This window comes from Zophobas morio, unplaced genomic scaffold (assembly GCF_036711695.1).
Source record: "Zophobas morio isolate AGI-343-1 ecotype UQ-CSIRO unplaced genomic scaffold, CSIRO_AGI_Zmor_V1 ptg000006l, whole genome shotgun sequence".
NCBI lineage: Eukaryota > Metazoa > Arthropoda > Insecta > Coleoptera > Tenebrionidae > Zophobas > Zophobas morio.
Window position 1 is genome coordinate 4,674,382 of NW_026972111.1, and position 27,863 is coordinate 4,702,244.

The following is a 27,863-nucleotide window of genomic DNA, read 5'->3' on the forward strand; positions in this document are numbered from 1 at the left end:
GGCGACTTCAAAAATGTTGTTAGTGATCGATCTGTGATAAAAAATGCCAGTGATTCGATTTCTGTGATAACTGATCACAATTTTAGTTTTATTATTATTTGTACATAACTGTAACGCATTTTGTAATAAATTTGTAAATATAAAATTGAAATTGAATATGTTTTGTTTTTACGAGCTTTCTGTAGGCATCTCAATTGCAAGCGCAGACTGATTTTGATTAACATAATACTTAAAACATGTTTCACATGGTAGTTTCTTGTAGAGAAATAAGCATTTTGCAATTAAGTTCCGTCCCTCGACTCACGACGAATAAGAAAATTCATCACAATTAAGATTAGGGAGGGTGGGTGGGGTTTGTATTTTGCCTTTCTTTTCTTATACCGGGTGTCTGGGAAATGGCGGATTAACTCTCCGCTACGCTCTTAACAATCAACTGGTGAGTCTAGGAAAAATAGTAAAAAAAATCCTTCTCACATTTTGGGTCAGTTATAATGATTTTGAAACTGCTTCTTTTGCTACGTTTAACAACTAAATCACTCATTCATTATCGGAATAACTAGTAGTAAAACTTTTAGTTTATTTAATATTTTATTATTTATTCACGACAAGAAACTGAAAACTTGTTTAAAATGGTAAATTTGTAGAGCAGTATAGGAGATAAAATTTACCATTTTAAGCATGTTTTCAGTCTTGGAAAATCCGCAGTTACGTGGTTTTTTGTTTATTTGATTTGTCACTTTTTTGTGTAGTTTTTTGTACTTATTTTTGAATTAGAATTTTTTAGAGGCATTTTTTGTGTCCTTTTGGTGTCAGGAAAGATTTTTAATTTTTCGACTCTTCAATTTTCGATTTCTCGATTTTTTAATTTCGATTTCTTAATTTTCCGATATTTCAGTTTCACGATTTTTTCCACATTTCGATTCGTCAATTTTTCAATTTTTTTACTTTTCGATTTTTAACTTTTAGGTTTTTAAATTTTTTTATTTTTAGATGTTTCGATTTCTCAGGTCATCAATTTTTAGATATTTTAATTTTTCAATTTTTTGAATTTTAGTTTTTTTGATTTTAAATTTTTAGTTTTTTGGGGTTGCGATTTCCCGATCTTTTGATTTTTTACGTCTCGGTTTTAGATTTTTCGATTGTTTAATTTCCCGATTTTTCTATTTCTTTGAATTTAAAATTTTTTAATTTCTCGATTTTTCGGTTTTTCGATTCGTCAATTTTTACATTTTTTGACGCTTCGATTTTCCGATCTTTAAATTTTTGATAATTAGTTTTTCGATTTCTTGGTAGTTTGAGATTTGGTTTTTAAAATTTTTCCATTTTTCAGTTTTTCGATTTTTCGCAGCCTGGATTTACCCAGATTTCCACTGTTCAATTTGCCGAGTTTTATCAGTTCAATTTTTGTTTAATTTTTCAGTCTTTTGATTTTTAATTTTTCGATTTTTGAAATTTTTCGACTTTTCGATTTTTAGATTTCTCGATTTTTCAATTTAAACATTTCAGTTTTGGGAAATTTTCAATTTTTCTGTTTATTAAATTCTCGATTGCCCGACCTTTCGATTTTTCGGTTTATCAATTTTACGATGTTTAAAATTTTTGATTTTTCGATTTTTAGTTTTTTTTTTCATTTTTCAATTTATCAATATTTTTTAACTTTAAAATTTTCAGTATTTAACTTTTTCGATACTTCGATTTTCAGCAATTTCGATTTCTCGGTTTTCCGATTTTCCAATTTATCGATTTTCAGCTTTTCGAGTCTTGAATTTTCCGATTTTCCAATAATTCGCTTTAAATTTTGGATTTTTTGATTTTTTATTTTTGGAGTTTCCGATTTTTTCATTTATCTATTTCTGAATTTGATGTTTCAATTTCTCGATTTTTTGGATTTTTCAATATTCCGATTCTTCAATTTTTGTTCAATTTTTCAATTTTTCGATTTCCCGATTTTTCACTTTTTTGATTTTTGAAATTTCAAATTTTTCAATTTTTTGAATTTTAGATTTTTTGACTTCTTGGTTTTAGATTCTTCTGTTTTTAAATTGTTCGATTTTTTAGTTTTTCGAATTTTCGTGCTCCCGATTTGCCGAGATTCGATGTTCCAATTTTTGAATTTTACGATTTTTGAATATTTCCTCAATGTTTTAGTTTTTCAATTTTTCGATATTTCGATTTGCCAATTTTTCAGATTTTCGATTCTTCAATTTTTCAGTTTCGAATTTTTAATTTTTCAATTTTTCAATGTTTGAATTTTTGGCGTTTCTGAATATTCGATTTCTCAACTTCTTGATTAATCGATTTTTTGATTTTTCGATTTTCTAATTTTTGGGCTTTTCAGAAGCGAGGGAATTTCTGTCGAAATAATTTTGACCTGAGACTCAAGTCACCATCTCAAAAATTTAAGCTTCGTTAAAACAGGTAAAAGGGACACAAGTTGGATCAACCCCTTTCTATTTCTGTCCTCGTCAGACACAAGAAAAAATACTAACCAAAATTTTTCAGGTCAACACGAAAGTCACCTCCAAATATTTAATAACCTACAGGTGTTGTTTATGAATCCGTCTTGATTTTGTAACCTAGCATCCAGATTTTTGGGGAAAAAGTTATAGTTGTTATAACATCATTTTGCAATTTAATTTTGAAACTCCAAAACCGAATGCTCCGAAATATATCAAATTTTTAGAAGGAATCAATATGTCAGTAATAGTTAAAGATTGTCCAGAATTATATGAATTTTATGGACTCCCAAAGTTAATTTGTTTTACAGCCCTGTTATCAGTTTTATTGTTTAGCTGAAGAGCGGGGCGAACTCAGGTATAGAAAAGATCGGCTTTCCCCTGACAGGCTCTTTACCTGTACAATAGAATTGACGCCTGAGCTGTGAAACAAATTAACGTTGGGAGTCCATAAAATTCATATAATTCTGGACAATCTTTACTAAACTATGCTTATAGATAACCTTAAAGCCTGAGCAAAGTTTAATTCTTTCTACTTGTCCTTGAATGGACTCAATTAAAATACTTGTCAAGGTCACGTCTACAATTTTCTGTTGTAAACTATTAATAATACTTGGTTAAAAATATGATTTACGACATTTTTGAAAGGATCTCATATCAAAAACAAAATTGCTTTGGAAAGCGTGCCGGTCACTATTTTTAATAGCCGTCCCTAATAGCCGACACCTTGGTGCCTTGGTGTTCCGCTCCAAAACAATAACGGATCTTATTATATACTTCCCTACTCTGAGCAGTGGCGGCTCGTCAGATGAGGCAAGTGAGGCGGCGCCTCACAGCACATATCTTAAGAACAGATTGACTTAATTGGTAATTAAAAAAGAGCTTTCAATGCATTTTTAGTTACAAAAATATGTTGAAATGGCAAATCTGTAGATGATTTTTTATTTTTTACGTTTCTGCTGACATTTTCGGTTGAATACCGTACGATTTATGCCCCTAGTTCTTTAACTGAAGCGGTCAGAACGTCGGTTCACTTGAACCAACGAAGCCCAATCACAGACACGGATTTCCATGACTCAGCCTGGCTCAGCTCCTATACTCCTATACATGCGTTCGCTCGGAACTGAGGCGATATCTTCGGTGCTTCTCGACCATTTTCGGCGTACTCATTAAACCATTTTCCCATTTATTGTACAGAACGGAAGGGTTGCGGGGTGCGTGTGTAATTAGCATGAACGTGAGTAAAAACCCACGTGTTGATGTTTCGTGTTTTTGTCTCTTTCATAGGTACAGGTGAGTGAAAAATGAATCCCGAGTACCATATCGTCATGTTCCATTTTGAAACGCCGTTTTCACGACGAACCGAGCTAGAACGTTGGCAAATTTTGCTAAATATCGAGCAGTCAAAACCGTTAATTCATTTAACTTCCATTAATAAGAGACAGAAACGTTAGTACTCAAGTCTTTTAAATCAACTTGGTGCGAAACATATAAATGGTTCTGCCGTAATATTCGTACGACGTCCCGGGATATAACGATTTAAATAATTTCATCCGAAGTGCAAAGTTACATGAAAGTTCCAAAGTACACATTAAAAATTTTATGGGTCTAAAATCTTTGGAAAGGAACACAACAACTATTCCCGAATCCCTCCAAGAAAGTGCTAGTTTAAACAAAATTTTGATTTATAAAAACATTGTTGATTAAATGTGTTATGGGTGTTATTAATATTATTATTATTATTATTATTATTATTATTATTGGACCTACCACTGACCCGGAAATGACCGCTATTGGGGCAGGACTTCTATCATAATTAATTTGATTAATAATATTATTATTAATATTATTATTGTCAAACTTCTATCATCGCCTCACCACATCAGACAGTCACGAGCCGCCACTGACTCTGAGTGATAATTTATGGTCACCTCTAAGTCGTAATCAAGGATTTATAAAGAGAAGAAAGTTTTGCAAATTGCTCGGTACATTTATAAAGCACAAGTAATTGCTTTTCAAGGCCAAAGCACAATATGTAAATAAATCAGACTTATCGAGGATATTAAGCCACTCCACCCACGTGATAAGTTAATCCTTCCTAGCTCACGTGTGTTTTTAATTTTCTTGTGCTAGTTTTTTTCAGAATGGTTTCCACATTCTTAAAAATTAATTCTTAAACTAAAATTAAACAAAGAAATGCGTTAAATCAAATTTACCAAGTCTGTTACTAACGTGAAAAATGCAATAGATTTTTATTATACAGGGTGTAATTCCCAAAGAACTAGTTGAAAATGTTAGGGTATTAAAAATCAGCAAAATGTTTATGGAAAATCTTAAAGTACCTTTATGTTTCTTGGTATTTAGATATTATTGTTTGGCTGTCTGGTGGTCATCCTTGTTTCCAAAACCGTTTAGACACACAATGGACAATTAATTTAAGCCTTTGATAATATTGTGAAACTTTCTTGGAAAAGGATTTCAACCCCACACCTGGCGGTAATTAGTTAGGGCTTATCATTTTTGACATAAATTTGAAAATGGGGAAAATTGTCTATATAAACCAGCAGAGTGTGCACATCGGCATATTTAACTGGTGACCGACGTAGTGACTAGAGCTAAAATCACTGTGTGAAATAAAAATGGGCGTCCTAGTAAGGCAAATTAGGCCTAAACGAACTTTGCCATTTAAAAAACGACACAAAATGACATGGATAGGGTAAGTAGTTTTTTTTTTTTTTTGTAGCTGTTGTTAGAACTATACTAAATCTGTTCATCTTTTTTAGGGACAACGATAAACAAAAATCTTTAAAGTTGGACGATCTAAAGGTAATCACTACTTTGGGTACTGGAGGATTCGGCCGAGTCAATTTGGTGCAAATTGGAGACGACTGTAGCCGTTCCTTCGCCCTAAAGAAACTGAAGAAATCCCACATCGTTGCAACTAAGAACGAAAAAAATGTTAAAGAGGAACTCAGAATTTTAAGTCAACTGAATTCTGACTTCATCGTTGAATTTTATCAGACGTTTAGGGATGACCACAATGTGTATATGTTGATGGAGTGTTGCTTAGGGGGCGATTTGTGGACGATCTTGCAAAAAGAGGGCTCATTTAGCAATACTACGACCCAATTTTACACCGCCTGTGCAATAGAGGCTCTGGAATATCTACATTCCAGAAATATAGTGTTTAGGTAAGAGTGACAAGTTATTGACATTATTTTTTTAATTTAATCTACTTTGTAGAGATTTGAAGCCCGAGAATCTTATTTTGGATGCCCAAGGGTACGTGAAGCTGATAGATTTCGGATTTGCCAAGAAGCTAGGTATTGACGGTCGAACTACGACTTTGTGCGGCACGGTACACTACATGGCGCCCGAGATCATCCGAAATGAAGGCCACGACATAAGGGTGGATAGCTGGACTCTAGGAATAGTAATGTTCGAATTCCTGACTGGTGACCTCCCGTTTGGCGGAGAAAACAGCTACGCGATTTTTAAGAATATATTAGCAGGCATTGACACCGTGGACTTTCCAGAAAACGTTACCACAAGTGCCATAAGCATAATAAAAAGCTTTTGCCAAGAAGATCCCTGCAAACGTCTGGCGGGAATCAGTGCCATAAGACAACACAAGTAAGTTATAAATAGATTTTTGAAATAATACCTAATATATTTTGTATTACTTTGTGAAATTTTTATAAAGACAGTCGTAAAAACGAATCAATTTTCTCTTTTTTTGTAGATATTTTAACGATTTTGACTGGGATGCACTGGTCGCTAGAACACATATCCCACCGGTTGTACCCAAGATCAAGAACGCAACCGACAGCAGCAATTTTGTCGATTGCTCTTCCGACGAAGACGAAACCCCGTCCGAAGGCATGAGTGGCGACATGGACTGGGACGCTGATTTCTAGCCCTACATAAAAAAGTAGCAGTGAACTAATATGATGTCTGTGATAAGAAGACTTTTTTCTTTTTACTTTATAATATTTAAAAATAAATAATTTAAAACTAAACTTTAAATTGTATTTTTCTTGGTGAATTGTCTATAGCCATTTCGTTGTTCTAATAAATATCTTATTAACAAGTTTGTACTCATTATTTAGTTGCACGTACACATATATTATTTTTGAATGGATAATAAAGAAGATTCCATCATAATTTGCGTGGAATCCATCTACCAACTAATTTTTTTGGGGACGAATGATTAATTACGATTAATACAAAAACTGGATTCAAGAAAGTTTTCTTTTGTCACAGATTACGGATATCCGTAATCTGTGCTTTTGTAAATTGATGCAACCAACATTAGACGCCTGTTGGTTTAATTCCATAATCTGAAAAGCAACCGAAATCTAGAAGACGTACGTTCAAAATCGCACAGCATTCTTTGATCTAAATAATTAATGAACACATTATTTTTTTATTTTTTGCATTGCAAAGATTGTCATGGGCTTTTTTAATTTTGCGTTGAACTTTTCTGCATTGCTTTTGATACTTATTATGTTCTATAAGAGGATACATGCCATACAATTAGCTATATACACTGGGAACGCTAGACGAGAGACAAGTTTGAATTGGGCCCCATTTGTTGCCTTAAAAGCAACCAGCAATTCACCTTTTAATCTACCTGACGCGCTGGGATAGACGACTACCGGACGTGGGTCATAAAAACATCCTAAGCCGATAATGCAGAATAATGATAATTTATGACAGGCGGCCCACAACATACCTTCAGCACAGAAATATCATTACTCGTATTCTTTTGACATATTAATTTTAATATTCCAGATAATTAGTATATTATTCAAACACAATTTAGACTGTAGAGCAAACAAGGCTTATCAAACCCGTCTATTAGTTTATTCGCCTAAATGTATTATTAATACCGTTTTCAAATTACACCAAAATTGAAAAATCGAAAAGTTAATAATTGAAAAATTGAAACATTTTAAATGAAAAAAATCGGTAAACCGAAAAATTGAAAAATCTATAAATCGAGAAATTGAACAATCAAAAATTAAACAATTTAAAAATCGAAGAATTGGAAAACCAAAAAATCTAAACTGAGAACTTAAAAAATCGAATAATCGAGAAATCAAAACATCAAGGAAAACAAAAAAATTAACGGAAAATCTAGAACTTAAAAATTGAAACATTAAAATACCTACCGAAAAATTGAAAAACCGAGAAATCGAAACATCAAAAATTGAAAAATTGAAGAACCGAAACATTGCAAAATCTCAGAACTGAAATACTGAAAAATTGAAAAATAGAAGGAAATTTGAAAAATCGAGAAAGTGAAAAAATTCAAAACTGAAATCTTGAAAAACTGAAAAATGGAAAGAAAATTGAAGAATCGGAAAAGTGAAAAAATCCAGAAATCGAAAAATTGAAAAATCACAATTGAAGAAAGAATTGAAAAATCAAGAAATAGAGAAATGGGAAAATCAAAAAATCAGTTAATCGAAAAATTGAAAAATCGAAAAATTTAGAAACGTCAAAAATTGAAAACTGAAAAATAAAAAAAAATTAAAATCGTAAAACTGAAATATCGTAAAGTTAATATATTGAAAAACTGAAAATTTTTGAAAAAAAAATCGTATCAAAAACTAAAAATTAAAAAAATCGAGAAATTGAACAATCAAAAAATCAAAACAATCCCAGTAAGTTGATAAATAGGAAAATTAAAAAAACAAAAATTTTAAAAATCCAAGAATTGAACAACAAAAAAAATCTAAGCCTGAAAACTCAGAAAATTGAATGACCGAGAACAAAAAATCTAAAATTTAAAAATTCGACAAATTGAAAAATCATGGAACTGAAAAATCGAAAAGTGGAGATAGTGAGAAATCTAAAAACCTAAAACTTTAAAAACTGTAAAATTAAACTATCGAAAAATTTAAAAACCGAGAAAATACAATATCAAAAATTTGAAAAATTGAAGAAACGTAATATTGCAAAATTCCAAAGCTGAAAGATTGAAAAACCCAAAAACGAAAGGAAAATTAAAGAATCGAAACAGTGAAAAATTCACAAACTGAAACATTGAAAAATTGAGAAATGGAAAAATGGGAAAATCAAAAAAATTGGTCTAAAGAGTTTAGACAGTACTTCCCTCGCTATCGGAAACGTGACGACTGTATGCCTATTATGTTTTTTTTCACTTTAGATTTCAATGCATTCGGTTTTGTGGTTTCTGATTAAATTAATAAAATAAATTTGCGCATTCATTAAATTTTTTGAGTCACCCTGTATATCCGAATCCAAAAAATATGAATAGAATGATAAATTACAAGAAGAGACTCATCATATTTTGTAAACTTTAAACAGGATTATACAGCAAACTTTTGAGCTGACGTCATCAATTTTTTGGAGGGGATAACCAAATATATTTTTACTAAAAATTAATTATGCTCTTTATAACCTTAAAACATTTGCAAGATTTTAAAGCATTGGGTTCTGTAGCTCCTGATTAAATCAATAAAATAAATTTACGCATTCATTAATTTTTGGGGTCATCCTGTATATGCAAATCCAAAAAACATGAATGGAATGATAAATCATAACAAGAGACTCATCATATTTTATACAAGATAGGATTTATTCAGCAAAATTTTGAGGTGACATCATCAATTTTTTAGAGGGGATAAGTAAATATATTGTGATTAAAATGGTCCTGGTTTAATAACAAAAAAATATTGTTCGTCTATGTAACAAGCTCGTCTTAGACAAAGTATTCGTAAAAAAAATATGTCGTAAAAAAATTTACGTATGCTGGTCCCGACTGCGATTATGGTTTAAATATTTTTTAGATAATCCTGACATTGATGTAGAAACATTAATGACAACCAAAGAGGTTTTTTTGAGAAAATTATCTTTTAATTTAGACCAAATTGAAATAGACACTAGGCAACAGGCACATTTGGGCAAAATAAAGAGAAATTAGGGTTACGGCTTCAAATTTTGGACGTATTTACAAACTTAGACCGACTACAGCAATAGCTAAAACTGTGGAGTCTCTGTTGTACAGTACATTTAGAGGTAATAGTCATACATATTATGGACAGCAAAGTGAGGAAGAAGCTGTCAAGTGTTTTGAAATAAATAAAAATATAAAAACTGAACGATGTGGCTTGTTTATTTCAAAACAATTTCCTTACTTGGCTGCTAGTCCAGACAGGGTTCTAGAGGATAGGAGTGCAGTAGTCGAAATTAAATGCCCTTCAAAATCGCAAGTTTGTCTCCCGAAGAAGCGGTTAGAAAAAAAATAATCAAATTTTGTACATTGACAGACAGAGAATTGAAACTAAAAAAAAAACATGATTAGTACTTTCAGGTCCAGGGACAAATGCTTGTTGCGGGTATTTCACAAGTTTATTTTGTTGTGTGGACACCCAAAGGAATTAATATAGAAGAAAACGAAGAAATGTGTAAAAAGATGGCAGATAAACTTGGCAAATTTTACTTTGGCACATTATTGCCCGAAATAATTGATTTAAGAAGAAAAAGGAACCTGCTTTTGCGTGAGATTTTTTTAAAATAAATAAAATTTGTTTCTATTTCTATGTATTTTAAGAATTTATTAGGAGTACATTTTTCATCACCAAGGCGTGCATATTTTTATCATAAATATATTTAGAAAATGATCTCTCGGCAAATGAAAACATATACGAGCACTTTTTTCGAGTAAACAATGAAGGGAGAAGTTACTGGTCGTAGGGCTTTTTTAAAACACCTCCTTTCTGGGATAAGTAGTAGATACACTTAGCTACTTATACGTGTTAAACAAAAGCTGTATTTTATATATTTTTTATTATTATTATAAATATGCTTATTAGTTTTATTAATTAACAAAGCAAAATATATATTAACAATAAAATTACAATGAATTTTTAGTAATCATGTGTATTGAATTCAGGATCCTGATTGGAGTAAAAATATTATAGTTCCCCAGTTTTAATTCGGTTTTATGATAGGACCTCATTGCGTAAAGGTTAATTTCCTTAACAATAAATTACTACGGCCGGTCCTGGCTGCTTGTTATAAAACTGAGTTCCTTGCCATAAATTAGAAAAATCAGCCGAGAACGCTAACAATCAGCTTATGGTAGAGCAGACGATAAGGGTTTTACCTGGAAAGTCGCTTCCGTAAATTTTAGCGGCGCTCCTATCGGCAAAGTACTGAACTAACGGCTCAAAATCTGTCGAATTGATACCCATTTTTTTCAATAATTGTTAGTTTTTGTTAAAAACTCTGCTAACCAATAGATCATTAATTTTCCTCTGATATTCCTGTTAAAATTATTCTATGTATTTTGCATTAATTTGTGGTATATTTTGATTTGAATAAACACATTATTATTTAAACAAATTGTACCACTAACAAACATTTAATGACTCTGCGCCCTGTAAAAAGTGATGTTTTATCCATGTGCGAATTTTCAAGCGATTCTATGATGGTTATGACTCAAAAAACTTGAAAAGAAAACATACAATGGTGCTTTTTTTACGATATTTCTCAGCCATATTTTTTTAATTGATTGAACTGGTCTCTGCGCTCTGGAATATGAAAAAAGCTGCAGTTTGATGTATGATACATCTATATTAATATCATTTTTTCGTACAAACAACCAAAAAAATGTTATACCTCGTCTAGCGAGTCCCCTTAAACTAGGTCAACAGAATAGACTAATGAATAACTAAATAAAAAAATACTCCTAATTATTATTTCTAAATATTTCTAAGTGTCGTTAAACGTGTAAATATGAAAACGTTTAATAATTGTAAAATTCTTGTGATTTTACGTTTTCGGGAGCTCGTTAAGTAACATTTTTAGACCAAAAATATTTTTTATGTCAATCTAAATATTATTTTAAACGCATTTGGTCAAAGTTTACTCCATTGTTGATAACCTATTATGAAACACATTACCCACTTATTACACAAAGGAACAAAGGACGTTCTAGGATAACCGATGAATAAAATAAATACTGCAACACAAAAGAGCGAATTTGTAGAATTTTATTTAGGTATATATTTTATCAGATGAGTAACACTTTGAACATTAAGATAATAATAATAGTACTATATATTCAGAAGGCTCGAAAGAACTCGAAAAAAATATTTGAAAATATTAAACTTCAATTTTAATGTGAATTTAATTGAAAATCTAAAATTCTAATAAAATTATTATCAAAAATTTGTAGTGTTCATTTTGAATACAAATAAAATGAATACACTATAAATTTTTTACAAATTTTTATGTTTCTTGTATAAACCTGATAAAAAAATGAGCCACCAACAAAAAATACAATTCTAACATGACCTTCACAGGGACGAGTTTACAATTTTTATAGGTAAAACAAACATATAACAAACTTTACATTACTAGTCACATAATACCGAGTATTTATTCACTAGACACGAATAGTGTTGTAGTACTAGGTCATTTTGTCAATTAAAACGACCTAGTACTACCTGCACCACTATTTAACAAAAGACATTACAAAACTGACGATTGATACTCAATTTTTCTTTTAATTAGCTAAAAACATAAAAAAACCACTCAACAAAAAACGAACATTTTTTGTCGTCGTATTTCTAAAGTCGTTTCTTGCAGATTCCATGTACTAAACCCTCATACATAGCAGTTAGAAGTAACAAGAGATTATCTTCTAGCGCGTTCACAGCCTGACTGACCCTCTTCGTACAGACACCGAAAACGCGTTCTTCCGAAGGTGGAGCTGCTTGTCTGTCGGCAAAAAAAAAATGGAATCAGTAGTCTGGTATCTACGTAGTCATGATTACCTATTTCTTATTCAAGTTGTATCATTGATTTTCAAAAATTATCAAAAATTGATTCATTTTTCCCCAATAATGAATATTGAGGAAGATTTGCCTCCAGATGTGGCCGAAAAGGCACAAATAGTGATTGCAGATCTTACTTCCGACCAAATCGCGTGAAATCTATGAGTTTGCCTCCAAGCGCTTCATGAGATGGTACAGATATAGAAAAATTTTCAAAACTAGAGCGTTTTTGAAAAAATAAGCGGAAGGTTACAAGTTAATGAAATCAAGCGTTTTAACAAATGACCAAATAGAAGATTTTTTAAGCCATGCTCCAGATGAAAAATATTCATTTACGAAAGTAAGTTTACAACTTAAATTAATGAAATGATTGCACTTTATAAGTTGTCCTTCAGGTAGTTGTAATCTTCGGAGTGAGTGGCGCATGCCGTTGTCAGGAATTGGTGGAATTAAGGATAGACAATATTGAAAATGTTAAATCAGGTTTACTTGCCAAAATCATTTACCGTTATGGGGGAAAATATTTTAATATTTACCAGAAATATACAACCTGTTACAGAAAAAAGTACATTAAATTTAACCACGAACAGAACTCGTCAACAGAAAACATTTTTCTATTTGGCATTTTTTCAAAAACGAATTTTTTTGTCACAGTTTTACCCCCCCCCCCATTATTTAACGAGCCGGCCATACATTTCTTCAATTGTTGACCGTGAATTTCACTTTCAATGCATCAGGTGGAAAGTGTTTGTCTTGACCAAATTTTTTGGCGAGTTGGTTAGCGATAACGTTTTATCAGCTTCAAAACAGTTAGTTCCTTTTCGGCTTTCCTTTGCGGTGTTTTCACTTTTCGTCGTGTGAAGTTATGCCCCGATATTCGAACAGTGAATACACGAACATGGTGCTGGTGCATGGAGAATAAGTTTTTGGCGGTTTCAAGGTAGGTCTCCATTAACTATTAGGTACAGCCTTGCATTCAAATGTTTACATTTTTTGTTTCGTGTCGTGTTCATTTCTTATCCCTCTCCGCAAGAAACTGCTTTGTTAGCCATGGGCGGGTAGGTGAATTTGTATTAAATCTTTGACTAATTTTAACTCAATCACGAAAGGGTTTACGATGAAATGTTATTTACAAATTTAATTTGGATTAGTTCTATTATCAGTTAAAATTAATGTACTTTTTTCTGTAACAGGCTGTATAGCTCTTCCGCCAAAACATTGTCATGAACGTCGATTTTTCGTTAAATACCTAAATGGAAAGTGTCAGCGACAAGTAGTTGGGATTCACAAGATTAGCGATGTTCCACGAGAAGTAGCTAAATTTTTAAAATTGGAAAATCCAAATGAATATAGCGGACACTGCTTACGTCGCACGTCTGCCACTCTCCTTGTATAAGGAATTCACGTTCGGTAGATGTAACTAGATTTGGTAACTTTTTTTTTAAGCTGTGTAACTGCGGACATAATTGTTCTAGTGTATAATGTATTACTGGAATGTCAGAAAGTAGCTATCAAAAATGTGACATGTATGTAAGTAAAAGTCAAATATCGAAAATGTGATGGTTTTGTGGTAATCTGGTGAATCTATTTTTGAACCAAGGAGAAAATCGCATCCCTCTAAAAGCCCAAAGAGCAACCCGCATGTAAAATTTTGAATCTTTTCCCTTCACTAGTTTTTTTAGGAGGACAAGCTTTGATGTCATCATCATGGATCCACAATTTCACCATGGATCCGTTCTGGTATATCCATGTCTCATTCAAGAAAATGAAAAGTAAATCTTCACCACAATCACGCAATTGGAGATAGGTACCGCCTTAGAAATTTGATTCTGGCAGCTATAACGTGTTTAAAATGTGAAAAACTTCGCCTTCGGAAACCTAAATTTATACGTGTATTATGTACAATTATTTTCAAAGCCAAGTGTTTTACCTCTTACAAAACAATAACGATTATATAAAACTTAAAAACCAATTGTAGAACGGAACCAACAAAGCATGTAGGTATATAAATCTGCGCAGTCGTCTTTCTGATTCTGATTATAATATTAACGGCACAAGCGCCGCTGTATCTGTATTATTTTAAAATTCGAAAAACACTCGACAACACTAGCGAACTTTACGGAGAATATTTCTGCCACCAGTTTAACTGTTTCCGTTTTACCCAATTTTTTGAAAACCACGAAATATTTCTTGTTTCTTTTCCTTTAAAATGAGCTTTCTCGTGATTACTTTTATGGAAACTGTTTCCACGCTGTATTTAAGGATTTTCTAGAAACGAAGCGTGTTCAAATTAGAAAAACTTCGTTTTTTTCCACACAATTCAGATTTGACATTTGAATTAGAAAATTAGACAGTTGATGCCAACCTTAAATTTCTAGTGATCTTAAGATTGCAACTTAACCACAGAAAAGTTTCTGTCAGTTACTTCTACCGAACGTGAATGCTTATTAGATGCTGGAGGTGACATTATATTACAAATTATGTAATGTGTTTAATTATTAATAAAATTATAAAATATTAAAGAGAACATTATTAATATTTTCAAAATTGACGAAAAAGTATAGTTTAAGATTAATTATTATTTGTTTTTAATTCTAACATTTAAACGATTTTTAATTCCTAGGATTAAAAGTGAATGTTGATTTAGTAACGCAAGTTTTTTTTCCTAATTACAAAAACGTCTACTTTTAGTGTTGAAATTGTCATTAAAAGTGTCATGTTTTAAGACGGCTGAAGACTTTTGTAGACTTACCTTACCATTATGTACTCCAGGAGAATTTCCGTATATAACCTGCTTGGTACTTCTGGAAGCTGTAAAGAGTACATGGAAAGCTTTTGGCTGGTGGTTCTTGCACAAAGTGGTGGTGTGCAAAAATGGAAATATTTTAAAACTAAATCAGTCTCATTTTCCGAAAGTCCACCAAAAATAATTCATTCATTCATTAGTCCTTTCCAAAAGCCTCTGTAACACATTTAAAAAATAAAAATAAGTTTTTCCAAAGCACAAGTGACGTTTGTCGAGTACGTTTTCTGTACAGTTCATTTAACTAAATAAAAAAAAAAAATGAACCAACCTTTTTTAGAGGAAAAAAAATATAAGGAAGGAGGATTTCTTGCATTGTTTGAAAAAGATCTTTTCTTTCTTGGTCTCTTAAATGTTTGCTTTATTTTATGCAACTGACCTACCACTAGAAAAATTTAAGTGAAAATACTTCATCATTTTTGAAAGGTCAGTATTAATTTCTAGATCCATATTTACAACATCACATGAGCTAGTTCTTCCTTGTGCACAACTTTGCTAGAATATTTACTCAAATGAAAACACAAATAACGAGAACATTTTTTCCTTACCTTCACTATACAGCTTCACTTGTACTTCAGTTAAATTTACAATAAATTATACCTTTTTGTTAGAATTTGTGACTGATGAGGTAGTTGAAGAGTCGATTCTGAAAGACAATTTCTGCATTTTGTTTTAATCATATGGTACAGATTTACCTAAATTATTTCTTGGTAGTTCCTTTTCCATCTTACATTCTTAAAATGTCGTAAAAATCAATTGGAAAAAAGACAAACAAACTTTTTGCTGAAAATGTCTTATTTCCATTTTTTCCTTCGTTAGAACTGATCTCCCTTGCTAATATCGCAAAATTTAAATAAAACTTTTATTAAATATTACTGGAGTACTGGACAGCTCAGCTAGCCCCGCCCACCCGCCCTCTATTTTCTTGGAAGGTATGTCATTTGCCAAAAATCATTCGTATGTTAACTAAAAGTTTTATTACTGTATTTATTGTGATAATGGACGTGTGAACCAACATTAAGATCATTATAATTGGACCAAAATGTGAGAAGGATTTTTTTCATACTTTTTCACCAACTGATTGTTAAAGGCGGCGCGAAGAGTTAATCCGCCAATTTCGAGACACCCGGTATATTGCACCAAAGCCGATTAGTCATACGAGTTCACTAGGAACAAAGTTCAGTGAAGCTAACTATATCTGAAGTCTTCTCAATAAAAGCAGCATGACAATATTCAAGTTTCTAATGACATTTTCCTCAAAAAAGGCTCTTTTTGGTATATCATGTAAAATGTATTAAAAAATCAATTTAGTACAAAATTTTATAAATCAGGTCTAATGTATATTTTTTGATGTTAATCACCTTCTTTAATAGAATTTTGCTATTATATTATTCGGCTATTGTAACCTAGGATTAATACTTTTGTTAACATTTTGAAAGCAATAAAGCAAAAAAAAACGTAATAAACAAAAAAAAATTGAATTTGTTGCACTGTGTAATCGGTCACATTATAAATTGATTATTATTATTAAAACACTCTTTTAAGAGAAATAATTTATGGGTCGATATTTTGTCAGAAAAGCATGGGGAAAAGTTAAGATGTTCACAAAACATTGGAGAAACTATAACAATAATAGTAGTTTATTGTCAAACAGAACTATTCCAATAGAGACAATAAAAATAACAGAATCGATGGCTACATTTGCCTTAAATATAAATTAAATGTACTCTCCTTACAATTAAAAATATCTAAATTAACTGACAGATTGTTTATAGCAGTCACAATTTTATTAACAAAAGAGCTATTTAAACCAAAATTAGTTTTTCTAAAGGGACAAACAAATATATCGCGGTTTCTGGTATTAACTAAAGGCGCTTTGAAATTTAAAAGCAACAAAAGCTGTGGACAATTTATTTCATTATGCAACAGTTTAAACCCAAACCGTAGTTTAAATTTCAAAACGCGTTTCAACAGTGCTTCCAATTCCGTTAGATTAAGTCTCTGATCATAATTATATTGCGATTTATTAAGCCCCATCTTGAAAATTTAAAAGTTACACATTTTTCTCTGCACTCTTTCTAGTCTTGTTACGTGGACTTTATAAAAAGGAAACCAAATAATTATGCCGTACTCTAAGATAGGTCTAACTAGTGTAATAAAAAGCTTACGAACAGCAGCAATGCAGTGAAAATTTCTAGTCATCCTTTTTATGAAGCCACTTACACGATATGAGTTATCAATAATATAATCCATGTGGTTATTAACAGGTTTAGCGCCAAGGTAATTCGAACAGAAAGTCACCCTGGACCAAACCGTTTTTTTGACAATTTCTCAGATATAGTTTTATTTTTTATCAAAAAAAATACTTTTCAATTTTTTTTGTTTGCCAATTGACAAAAAACAGACAGCGGACACCGGTGTCCGCTGTGGCCCGTTTACAATCTTAGCGGACACCGGTGTCCGCTGTGGAACGTGACTACCGAGCGGACACGAGACGACCCGAAGTGTCCGCCATTGCAATTTTACAGGTTTTGTCTTAAAATCTGCTATTTATTTGGGTGTTATTAGTGGCGTTGTGTTAATTTTTGTAGAAAAAATGAACAGTCGTGGAAAACGAATTGTAAAACTAGCTTTAGAACAAAAACAGCATTCTGGTGGTAAGTGTCCGAAAATTAGATGTTATATGAAATATCACACTGATAATTTTCAATAGACGAAGATTCACTAAGTGAACCGTACTCAGCAGATTCTGACGTAGATCCAGGTTTTGTTTTACCTGATAGTTCAAACTCAGACAATTATTCTACTGATAGTGATTGCGAAATTCCTGTAAAAAAGACGAAGAATATTTCTTCTTTATCGGTAGGAAATGAAAATATGCCAGGTCCTTCTAACATCTTTCGTGGTAAACGCACCACAAAAGAAATAGAAAGCAAATATCAAGATATAACAAGTGAATCTGAAGAAGATATAGAACGAGAACAGGTGAAAGATAGTTCTGCAGTTTTTATGACTCAAAACACTCGGAACGCAAATGCAGGTTCTACTCATTTTGGAGACGATAATATAGCACATGAAGAATGGATTGAAACAGAAAATGATGCTGATCAAACGCTACATGATTTGACACAATCAGTCTGGGGTCCTCCTGTAGGAAATCATCTTCAATTTGAAGAAAATTTTGAAAGTGGAATAAAACAGGAATGGCAGGCCGCATTGATGGGACACCACCCAATTGACTATTATTTTGCTTTTGTTGATTTTGATATAATTGATGCAATTGTGGATCAAACCAACATTTATGCAACGCAGTTTGTTATGTGTAATAACAATATTTCAAACAAATCTCGTGTGCACAATTGGGAACCAACCACTCGGGCAGAAATCATACATTTGATAGGTCTGCTTTCTTATATGGGAATGGTTCGTATGAACAGCCTTCGCGATTATTGGTCTCAGAAATGGCTTCTAAAATCAGACGTTGCTCGCAACGTCATGAGTCGTAACAGATTTGAAATATTGCTAAAGATGCTACACTTCTCCGATAACGAACAGTGTCCTGAAGGAGATCGTCTATATAAGATTCAACCGCTTATCGATATGCTCACCAAAAATTATCAAACTGTATACACACCTGGTAAGACATTTTGTATCGACGAAACGATGGTACCTTTTCAAGGAAGACTAGTGTTCAAACAATACAATCCACAGAAAACACATAAGTACGGAATAAAAGTTTTCAAACTTTGTTGCAACAACGGGTACACCTGGAACATCAGTATTTATGCAGGAAAAGAGAAAACGACAGATAATCCACTGGCCGTTTCAACACAAATTGTGCTCAAGTTGGCGAAAGATCTCTTAGGTAGCGGTAGACTGTGTATTACAGATAACTGGTACACAAGTCTTCAACTTGCGCACATACTGTTAGATCATAAAACACATTGCTTAGGTACATTGCGGGCGAACCGGAAAGGAAACCCGCCAGAAGTAATAAAAAAGAAACTGAAAAAAGGTGAGGTATTTTCCCAAGAAAACGAAAGAGGAATATGTCTAGTCAAATGGCGAGACAAACGGGATGTCTTGGTTTTGTCCACATGTCATACAGACCAAATGGTAGAAATTCAACGCCGAGGAAAATCTATTCAAAAGCCCACAGCTATCGTGCATTATAATTCAGGCAAAAGTTCGATTGATCTTTCTGATCAAATGGCAAGCTACAGTTCAGCTTTACGGAAGTCCATCCGCTGGTACAAAAAACTGGCAATTGAAGTACTGTTGGGTAAGAAATCATTTAATTTTTTTGTAAATGTTGCGACTTTTATGTATGTTTGATTAGGTACTTCAATGGTAAATGCTCACATCATTTACAAGGATATTGAACAAAGCAACATTCCAATAAACGATTTTCGCTTATTGGTAACTGAAGACTTGTTGAAATTCGAAGATAAACGCGATGTTGCGCAAACTCGTCAGCCAAGACATCAAATTCTTAAAACACATCAATTTACCAGACTAGACTGTAAAGCTCGAGAAAATCGTCGATACTGCAAAGGATGCTACCAAAAAAAGGTGGATGGCATTATCGAAAAGAATAAAGTGAAGAAAGTTACTACCTATTGTCAACAATGCGATGGAAATCCAAGATATTGCCTCGAGTGCTTTAACTTATACCACAATAAATAATTTGTACTAATCATACATTGTATAAATACAAAAATATTCAATATACTATTCAATAAATTTCTTTAAACATAAAAAAATTATGACATTATTATTTTCTAAATAAATTTTGCTATAAAAAACCTGGAACCAGGATGCAGTTTCGCAGGGCCACAGCGGTCACACCACTACGTTAAATAGCTCAAAAGTGCGTCCGCTTGGCCAGGAATGATCAACAAAGTTTAGAAACCAGAGCGGACACCGGTGTCCGCCATGGCCATAGTGGCAAACCATATAGCGGACACCGGTGTCCGCCATGGCGCTAAACCTGTTAAAGCGTAGTTCAGAATCAAAAACTATTCCTAGATCTAATTTCATTCACTCTTTCCAAAAGCTTATTATTTGTAGCGTAGGCGAATACATAGTTACATAATTTTCTAGAGAATGTTATAATCTTGCACTTGTTATTGTTGAGCATCATATTATTATTAATACACCACTTCGTAGCAACATTCAGGGCTGCTTGGAGCCGATAACAATCTTCAAAGGAATTTATCTTGGAAAAAATTTTTAAGTCATCAGCAAAAAGCAGTAGATTCGATGTAGAGAGGGATACTGCAAGATCATTAATAAATAGTAGGAAGAGTATTGGACCAAGATGACTGCCCTGAGGAACTCCGGAAGGTATTAAGAGAGGATCGGATAGAAATCCCTTTAACGAAATTATTTGAATACGATTGGTAATATAAGAGAAAATCCATGTGTGAAGTTGACCACAAATACCGAGATACCAAAGTTTTTTCATTAGAAGAGCATGGTTAAAACGATCAAACGCCTTACTAAAATCTAAATAGACCGAGTCAACCTGGCATCCATCTTCAAAAGCATCGATAATAAATTCATTGTATATAGCAAGATTGGTCACTGTACTTCTGCTAGGAAGGAATCCATGTTGATACGGTGAAAGGATGTTTCTGTACAGTCGAATAAGTTGTTCACTAATAATTGATTCTAAACCCTTACATAAAGCAGAAATAATCGATATAGGTCGGTAGTTAGTAACTTCAGATTTGTCTCCAGTTTTATGCAGGGGAATCACATGAGATTGTTTCCAAATACTGGGACAAATACCAGTGTCGATAGATTTTCTGTAGAGTAAAAAGACAGGCCAGGCTAAGCTACTAGCACACTGATTTAGGAAATAAGGAGGAATTCCATCTGGTCCTGGATTTAAACTAGGTTTTAGAATTGATAGTTTGTTTAGAATCAAGTCAGGATTTAAGTCAATATCATGTAAATTAACGTTATTCAGAAACAAAGAGGGATTTAATTCAGGGTTATGGTTGTTTATGTTTGAATCATATACAGACTTAAAATACTTAGCAAACATATTGGCAATCGTTTGGGTATCAGAGGAGTGTAAATCTTGGTAGTGCATATTTTTCGGTACACTAGATTTAGAATTGCGACTTTTGGAATTTACGCAGTTAAAGAAGACTTTAGTATTATTATGAACGTTATTTTCAACGAAGCATATATAGTTATCGTGGTCTTCTTTTATTGCAGCCTTAGCTAGTCTACGAACCCCTTTAAAATGATTATAATGGGTTACATTCAATGTAGATCTGTATAATGAGAATAATCTACGCTTTTTATTTACAAGTTTAACAGTATTTGGCTTCAACCATATTGGAAAATGAATATTGGGCTTACTAGTTTTAGGAGTAGAGATATCAATAGCCTCATGAACAATGGAGTAGAAAGTTTCAATTGTAGCTTCAATATCTGAATATTGCAAAAGAGAACCCCAGTTTATAGATGAAAAATAGTTATTTAAAAAGTGATAATTGGTTTTTTAGAAGTTATAGTACCAACTGATTGAAGGCACAATATTGGAAGTTGCATGATTTGTGGGGAGAATTATACAGAGTGGAGGATGATGGTCATCCACGGTAACTAATCCAAAATCTTCACTATGAACTTCTGTCGACGAAGACGATGTTAATATTAAGTCAAGAATAACACCGTTTTTATTAATCTCATGATTATGCTGAAATAACTCCAATGAGGAGAAACCATCACAGATAATTTTTTCTTTGTCGCTGACCCCTGCCATACAATTTCTTGAATCATTTGTGAAAAATAAATTTGGTAAGTTGTAATCACCTGCGATGCAAAGGTTAGCATAAGGATATGTTGTTCGGATGAAGTCCATCGATGAAATATTGTCCAAGCAAGAGTTTAAATCGGAGTTAGGTGGAATATAGACCGCACCGCATACTATAAAACTTTGACTAAAACTAATTGATACATATAGTTCTTCACATATTGAGTCAGGAAAGCTTAGTTTACTAGATGACAGATCAGCTCGCACCTCCACCCCTAGTTTTTTTAGTAGACAATGGATTACGATCATGACGAAAAACTGTAAATTTTGAATCAAATATTTCAGTGTCTGTTATATCACAACCAAGTTTCGGTGAGAACAATTATATCATAGTCCATATTTAATGACGATAGAAATGCTGATGATGTTTTAGTTCGAAGTCCGCGTGCATTTTGATAAAAGAGTCGTAGTCCGGAGTTAGAAATTACCTTTTTGGCGATTTTAGGCATGCCATTGTAATACCGTAGACTAAGGTCAGCTTCTCCATTGTCTCGCCGTGTTCGAAATTCGTGTCTAATGTTATAAGCTTGAGTTTGTTGCATCGGGGTGAAATCAGCATTGAGGTAGATGGAGTCTGTCCTACGTTTGGACCGGAGAAGAGAGTTAGCAACACTAGAGTTGTTAAAGATAACTTTAATAAAGCGTGTTCTAGATTCATTGAATTTGCCAAGTCGATTAAGAGAAACTAGAAGGATAGAAGGAATAGTAAAAATGCAGCTTTGGTTTCTATATCTACACCAAGATCACACTAAAAGAGATAATAGTAGGTTTGTTGTCCTAAATGAAGTACTGCATAGATTAGGGTTTAATTTAAAATGTAGATGCCAAAACTGGTAAGGAAGCAAAAAAAAATTTTTATTTCGTAGAATTCCCTCTAGGGTTAGTACACCCATGACGCACTGATTTTACTACATTAAACTACAATGAAACCGTTTAGAGAAGTTCTCAACTCTGGGATTCCTTCTAGAAGCACTGCTTTTATCTAAATGCTCGACAACCTTTTGGTGTTCGTTTTGAGAAGCTATGTGAACTGGTGTACAACTGTCATCGTCATTAGCGCAAATGATCTCGGCACCAACTGTGGCCAAGTATTCAACAACCCTCTCGTGACCCATCTCGGAAGCTACCTGAAGTGGCGTCGAACCGTCATTCATAGCGTAATTGACATCGGCACCGACTCCCGCCAAGTATTCAACAACCCTTTCGTGGCCGTTTTGGGACGCTACATAAATTGGTGTCGCACCGTTACTTCTACCGCGATTGATTTCTGCGCCGACGGCCACCAAATATTCAACAACTTTCTCGTGGCCGTTTTGAGAAGCTACGTAAAGTGGTGTGGCACCCTCTTCAAGAGCGTGGTTGATTTCGGCTCCTGCCGTCGCCAAGTATTCAACAACCTTCTCGTGGCCGTTTTGTGAAGCTATGAAAAGTGGTGTCGCACCGTTTTTATTAGCGCGATTGATGTCGGCACCAACTGACGCCAAGTATTCAACAACTTTTTCGTAACCCATTTGGGAAGCTATGTAAAGTGGTGTCGAACCGTCATTCTGAGGGCGATTGATTTCGGCGCCGACTGAAGCCAAGTATTCAACAATTCTTTCGTGACCGTTCTGGGACGCTACGTAAATTGGTGTCGCACCGGTATTTCTAGCGCGACTGATGTCAGCACCAACTGTCGCCAGGTAATCGACAAGTTTTTCGTGTCCCATTTGGGAAGCTACGCAAAGTGGTGTCCGATTATGCTTATCAGCCTGATTGATTTCGGCGCCTTTTGTCACCAGGTATTCAACAACTGTTTTGTGGCCCATTTGCGAAGCTATGTAAAGTGGTGTGGCACCTTCTTTAGTAACCCGATTGATGTCGGCACTGGATGTCGCCAAGTATTCAACAACTTTTTTGTGGCCATTTTGGGAAGCTATGTAAAGTGGTGTTGCACCTTCTTTAGTTGCGCGATTGATTTCGGCTCCGGCTGTCGCCAAGTATTCGACAACTCTTTGGTGGCCGTTTTGGGAAGCTACGAAAAGTGGTGTTACACCGTTTTGATTAGGACGATTGATTTCGGCTCCGATTGTCACCAAGTATTCGACAACTTGTTCATGACCATTTCGAGAAGCTATGTAAAGTGGTGTGGCACCGTTTTTATTAGGACGATTGATTTCGGCATCGGGTTTTTGTAACAAGTACTTAACGATTTTTAGATGACCACGGTCACACGCCAATAGAAGAGATGTTTCACCATTTTCCGCAGTTACAAATTTTGTTTCGTACCAACGGTTTCGTCTCTTCTTCCCTTCAACTGTAAAAAGTTCACACACTTCGTCGTATCCGAGTAAAGAAGAATAATAGAAAATATTAATTACATCATCAACAGTACTTAATTGATGATTCAAGTCATTTCGTTTAGTTTGAAGTAACTTTATTTCCGCCCCTAAGCTCTCACTTTTCCTGGCATAAGCCAACGGTGTCATGTCTAGCAAGATATCGTGTTCGTCAACAGTACTCTTGTTTTGTAAGCACCCTACAATTTCGAAATATGCCTGAGTTTCTGCTTTTTTATCAAAATTGTTGTCTTCGTGCACTACATGCTCTCTACTTTTACCGGTTACTTTCACACGAGGATGTCTTTGTCCCCATGACGAAATCACGTGTAAAGCACTTCTACCACCTTCATCTTTACGTGTTAAAGTTTCGTCATTATAGGTTTTAAGCAATTCATAATTTTTGTATAACACTGAGACGTGAGCCTCAGAGTTTTTGGCTAACAACAAGTCGAAAAAAAACCGAACATTATTATACTTTGCGTCAAATATTATGTCCCCGAGTGTGTCTCTAATTACATTAAAATTTTTCGAAAAATATGTAGCAACTAAGTATTCGGCAAAAGAACCATGAACAAAATGTGGCACATCATTTTCGAATTCATTTACAAGACCAACTGACGCATATTTTCGTAAAATTTTGTCTCTGTGTTTGTCACAGTCAATATTTAATCGTTTCAAAACGTCTTCTGGAAAGATTACCTTAAACGCCACTCTTTCATAATGATCTAAAGCTTTCCGTTTTTCCTCGCAAATTCTATGTTTCATGTGAGGGTTTGCGTAGTCAAGACTTAATTTACCTTCGTAAAAATTGTTAAATTTTTCTTCGATAAAATATTCGTACAAGTCAGTCAACACAAACATATTTTCCATTAGTTTCAAATATTTGTCTTTGTTTTGACGAAACAGTTCGGTAACCATGAAGATCTGGAGTGGAATTCCTAATATATTAACGTGCTCGATAATCGCGAACGATGATTTAATTTTGTCGATGGCGATCTCAATTTCGTCTACAGAAATGAAAGAAGCTAAACGTTTTCTTACATAATTTTGTTGTTCTTGGTCGTCAAACTGATTTATACTAAGTGCCAAGACACTGAATTTTTTTTCTAGAAGTGGTTTCAAATGTCTTCTACTTGTTACCCACTGAAGGAAACCTTTAGTTGAGAAATTTAGGATTATTTTCAAAATGACTTCTAAGTATTCGCTTACAATTTCGTCAAGCGCGTCCCACACGAAAACAATATTATTTTTCTCTATACACAATTCGCAAAATCTTTGATCTACTGTAGTCAGTGCTTGACATTTTTCGTTTACGATAAATTTTTTAAATAAGTCTGTATAGTTAGTTCCTTCCGAAAACTTACAACTATAAAAAAATGAGTGAACATCTTTAGGAAGAATTATCATTGTCCAATATCTTGGTGAACATTTATTTTTGAAGCTTTTCATTAACTCAGATTTACCCATTCCCGGATCGCCAGTGATTAGATTTATCTTATTGTCCAACCGAGAAAACCATAGCACATTTTCGTTTGTAGAATATTTGCCATGGAACTTATAAACGTCTAAATCACTAACATCACCTTTGCTTTTAATCCATTCTAAGTTACAATCACTGGAAAGTTTAAAATAGTGAAATTGTTTGGCTTCTCTATTTTCATTGTAAATTTGTTCTAGTTCTAAATCACTAAAATCGCTATTACTAACATAAACTACATTAGTAAAATTTGATTTATCATATGGAGGTGATTGATTTAAGGAGTTATTGATATCAATTAGTTTACACTGCTTAAGTTTATCTCTAACTTTATCAAAATTATCGGCGCAATTTAAAATATTAATTGTGTTTTCCCAGAATTTTTCTATATATGTAAGGTTAATAATGTTTCGTGAAAAATAGCGGTCTATGTATGGTTCAGGAAGAACTTCTTTTTCTCCACCTATATGACATGGACCGTTTAGCATTTGCACTAAGTTGTCCGTTGTAACATTTTCTAAAACTTCTTCATTACTCCCGAAAACTGTTATCAGATCAATTTCTTCTTTTCCTTGCACCGATAAGTTAAATTTTTGCATAACTTTTAGGCGCAAATCGGGTTTTCGATTCAAGTTTGATAAATTTTGGAAGACGGAATAATTTTTCATCCACTCCTCATTTTTGACTTCACCAATCAAAATGAACTTTTTGTCTGGACACAGCTGCAGGGCTTTTTTGACATTTTCGCACTCATGTAATATTAGTGGACATTTGTTCATGAGCCACATCACTTGAGAAAATGTCTTTAAATCTACGTTGTTAATATCACCACCATCGACAAAACTGGAAGTAAGTTGATAATATTTTCCCATTCTTTTTAATTTATTAACATCGATGTCTTCTTTTCCAAGATCACCCCACAATCGTTTAACCGTTTCGCATGATTTTTGATCAAATAATGTGACGCCGAAACAGGAAATAGCTTCCCGAAATAATTTCATTTTGTCGTTAACTGTACCAAAAGACAACGGCTCGATTTGGGACGACACAAGCTGGAGAACAATTACACGTTGAATCCACTTTTTATTCAATTTTTTTTTAGTCCCTTCTTGGACGTTCCACTCCGATATTATTTTAAAGAATTTGTCAAAAATTTCGGCACTCGATGAATATGTTGTCGCAAATGTATTAACCGTTGTATTTCGGAGTCTATCAAAATTTTCTTGATCTGCGTAGAGATAGAAATTATCAAAAAATGTCTTATACTCTTGAATTTTCGACGGGTTTTGTACATTTGACAGATCTACTAGTTGGAATTGGTACACGCAATTTTCTTTCCCGGAAATTTTTAAAGTATCTTCTGCTTTAACAAGTTTAATGTAAAACCCTTCGTCTTCGAGTTGGAATTTTTCCTTGTCAATACAGTTAAAGGGTCTGTTAGTAAATAATATAAATTCATCCGCTGACCTCTCTAGTTCTTGGTAACTTTTGAAATATTTTGTTAAGCTGAAGTCCCCCTTTTTTGCTTTTAAATTTTCCGTGGACAACGTTTTTCTCTCGCTATGCTTTAACTGAAATGCTTTCACTACGCTTCCGCTTTTGGTTTCAATTTTGATAACTAAATCGTCAAAGGTGCCGTATGCGTTGTCGTTTGAGGATATGTGAAAATTTATGATGTTAGTGTCGCTGGCTAATTGTAAAGCGATATTAGCAATGACCAAGTCTTCATATCCTTTACCCTTATCAGTTGTACCGGGCCGTTTTTTAAAACTCTGGAAACGAATACATACACACTGTTTTGAAAAGGTGCTGTGAAATTTAATCTATGTATGTGTGATTTAAGTACCACAGATTTTAATGGTGATTAAGTATGTATATTTTTAATTTACCACCAAAATTTTTCTTATACTTGACAGAGCACTATCAAAATACATAACTATATGAACAAACACTCACCTCGACTTCCTCCATTTTTTAATAAAATCACACTGATGTTAACGATTACTTGACATTGACTAAAGTCTTGACCGGAATGTTCTATCTCATGGTAACATGCGCATACGCGTATTAATTAAATTCATTATCACAAATGACCTCACGTAAGGCAACGGTGGAAGTCGAAACTAATCATAAACCATTTTTCAAAACACCGGAGATATTTTGCT

The 27,863-nt window shown here is 33.4% G+C and overlaps 3 protein-coding genes across 6 annotated transcripts; 2 read left to right on the top strand and 1 right to left on the bottom strand.

The window, feature by feature from the left end:
• The first annotated feature begins 5,158 nt into the window (after positions 1–5,158).
• Positions 5,159–6,373, top strand: LOC135123228 (cGMP-dependent protein kinase 1-like). Its single transcript, XM_064047722.1, has 4 exons — positions 5,159–5,172; positions 5,240–5,647; positions 5,700–6,089; positions 6,199–6,373. Exons 1-4 carry the CDS (start codon positions 5,159–5,161, stop codon positions 6,371–6,373), a joined length of 987 nt encoding a protein of 328 aa, XP_063903792.1.
• A 5,385-nt stretch (positions 6,374–11,758) lies between these two features.
• Positions 11,759–27,727, bottom strand: LOC135123373 (uncharacterized). Of its 4 annotated transcripts, none has more exons than XR_010279599.1 (5): positions 27,655–27,703; positions 15,620–15,717; positions 15,343–15,566; positions 15,021–15,230; positions 11,759–12,212 (listed from the first exon to the last, which is right to left on the bottom strand). XR_010279599.1 is itself a non-coding variant. In XM_064047971.1 (2 exons), exons 1-2 carry the CDS (start codon positions 27,667–27,669, stop codon positions 22,809–22,811), a joined length of 4,677 nt encoding a protein of 1,558 aa, XP_063904041.1. In that variant the 5' UTR covers positions 27,670–27,727. The 4 variants fall into 4 exon arrangements, 1 of the variants encoding a protein (XP_063904041.1); XR_010279600.1 differs by lacking the exon at positions 27,655–27,703 and adding an exon at positions 15,767–15,951 and having other exon boundaries at positions 15,026–15,230; XR_010279598.1 differs by lacking the exon at positions 27,655–27,703 and adding an exon at positions 15,767–15,951.
• LOC135123229 (piggyBac transposable element-derived protein 4-like) lies at positions 17,668–19,757 on the top strand. Its single transcript, XM_064047723.1, has 3 exons — positions 17,668–17,728; positions 17,785–19,353; positions 19,411–19,757. The coding sequence occupies exons 1-3, from the start codon at positions 17,668–17,670 to the stop codon at positions 19,755–19,757; spliced, it is 1,977 nt and encodes a 658-aa protein (XP_063903793.1).
• Positions 27,728–27,863: the final 136 nt, after the last annotated feature.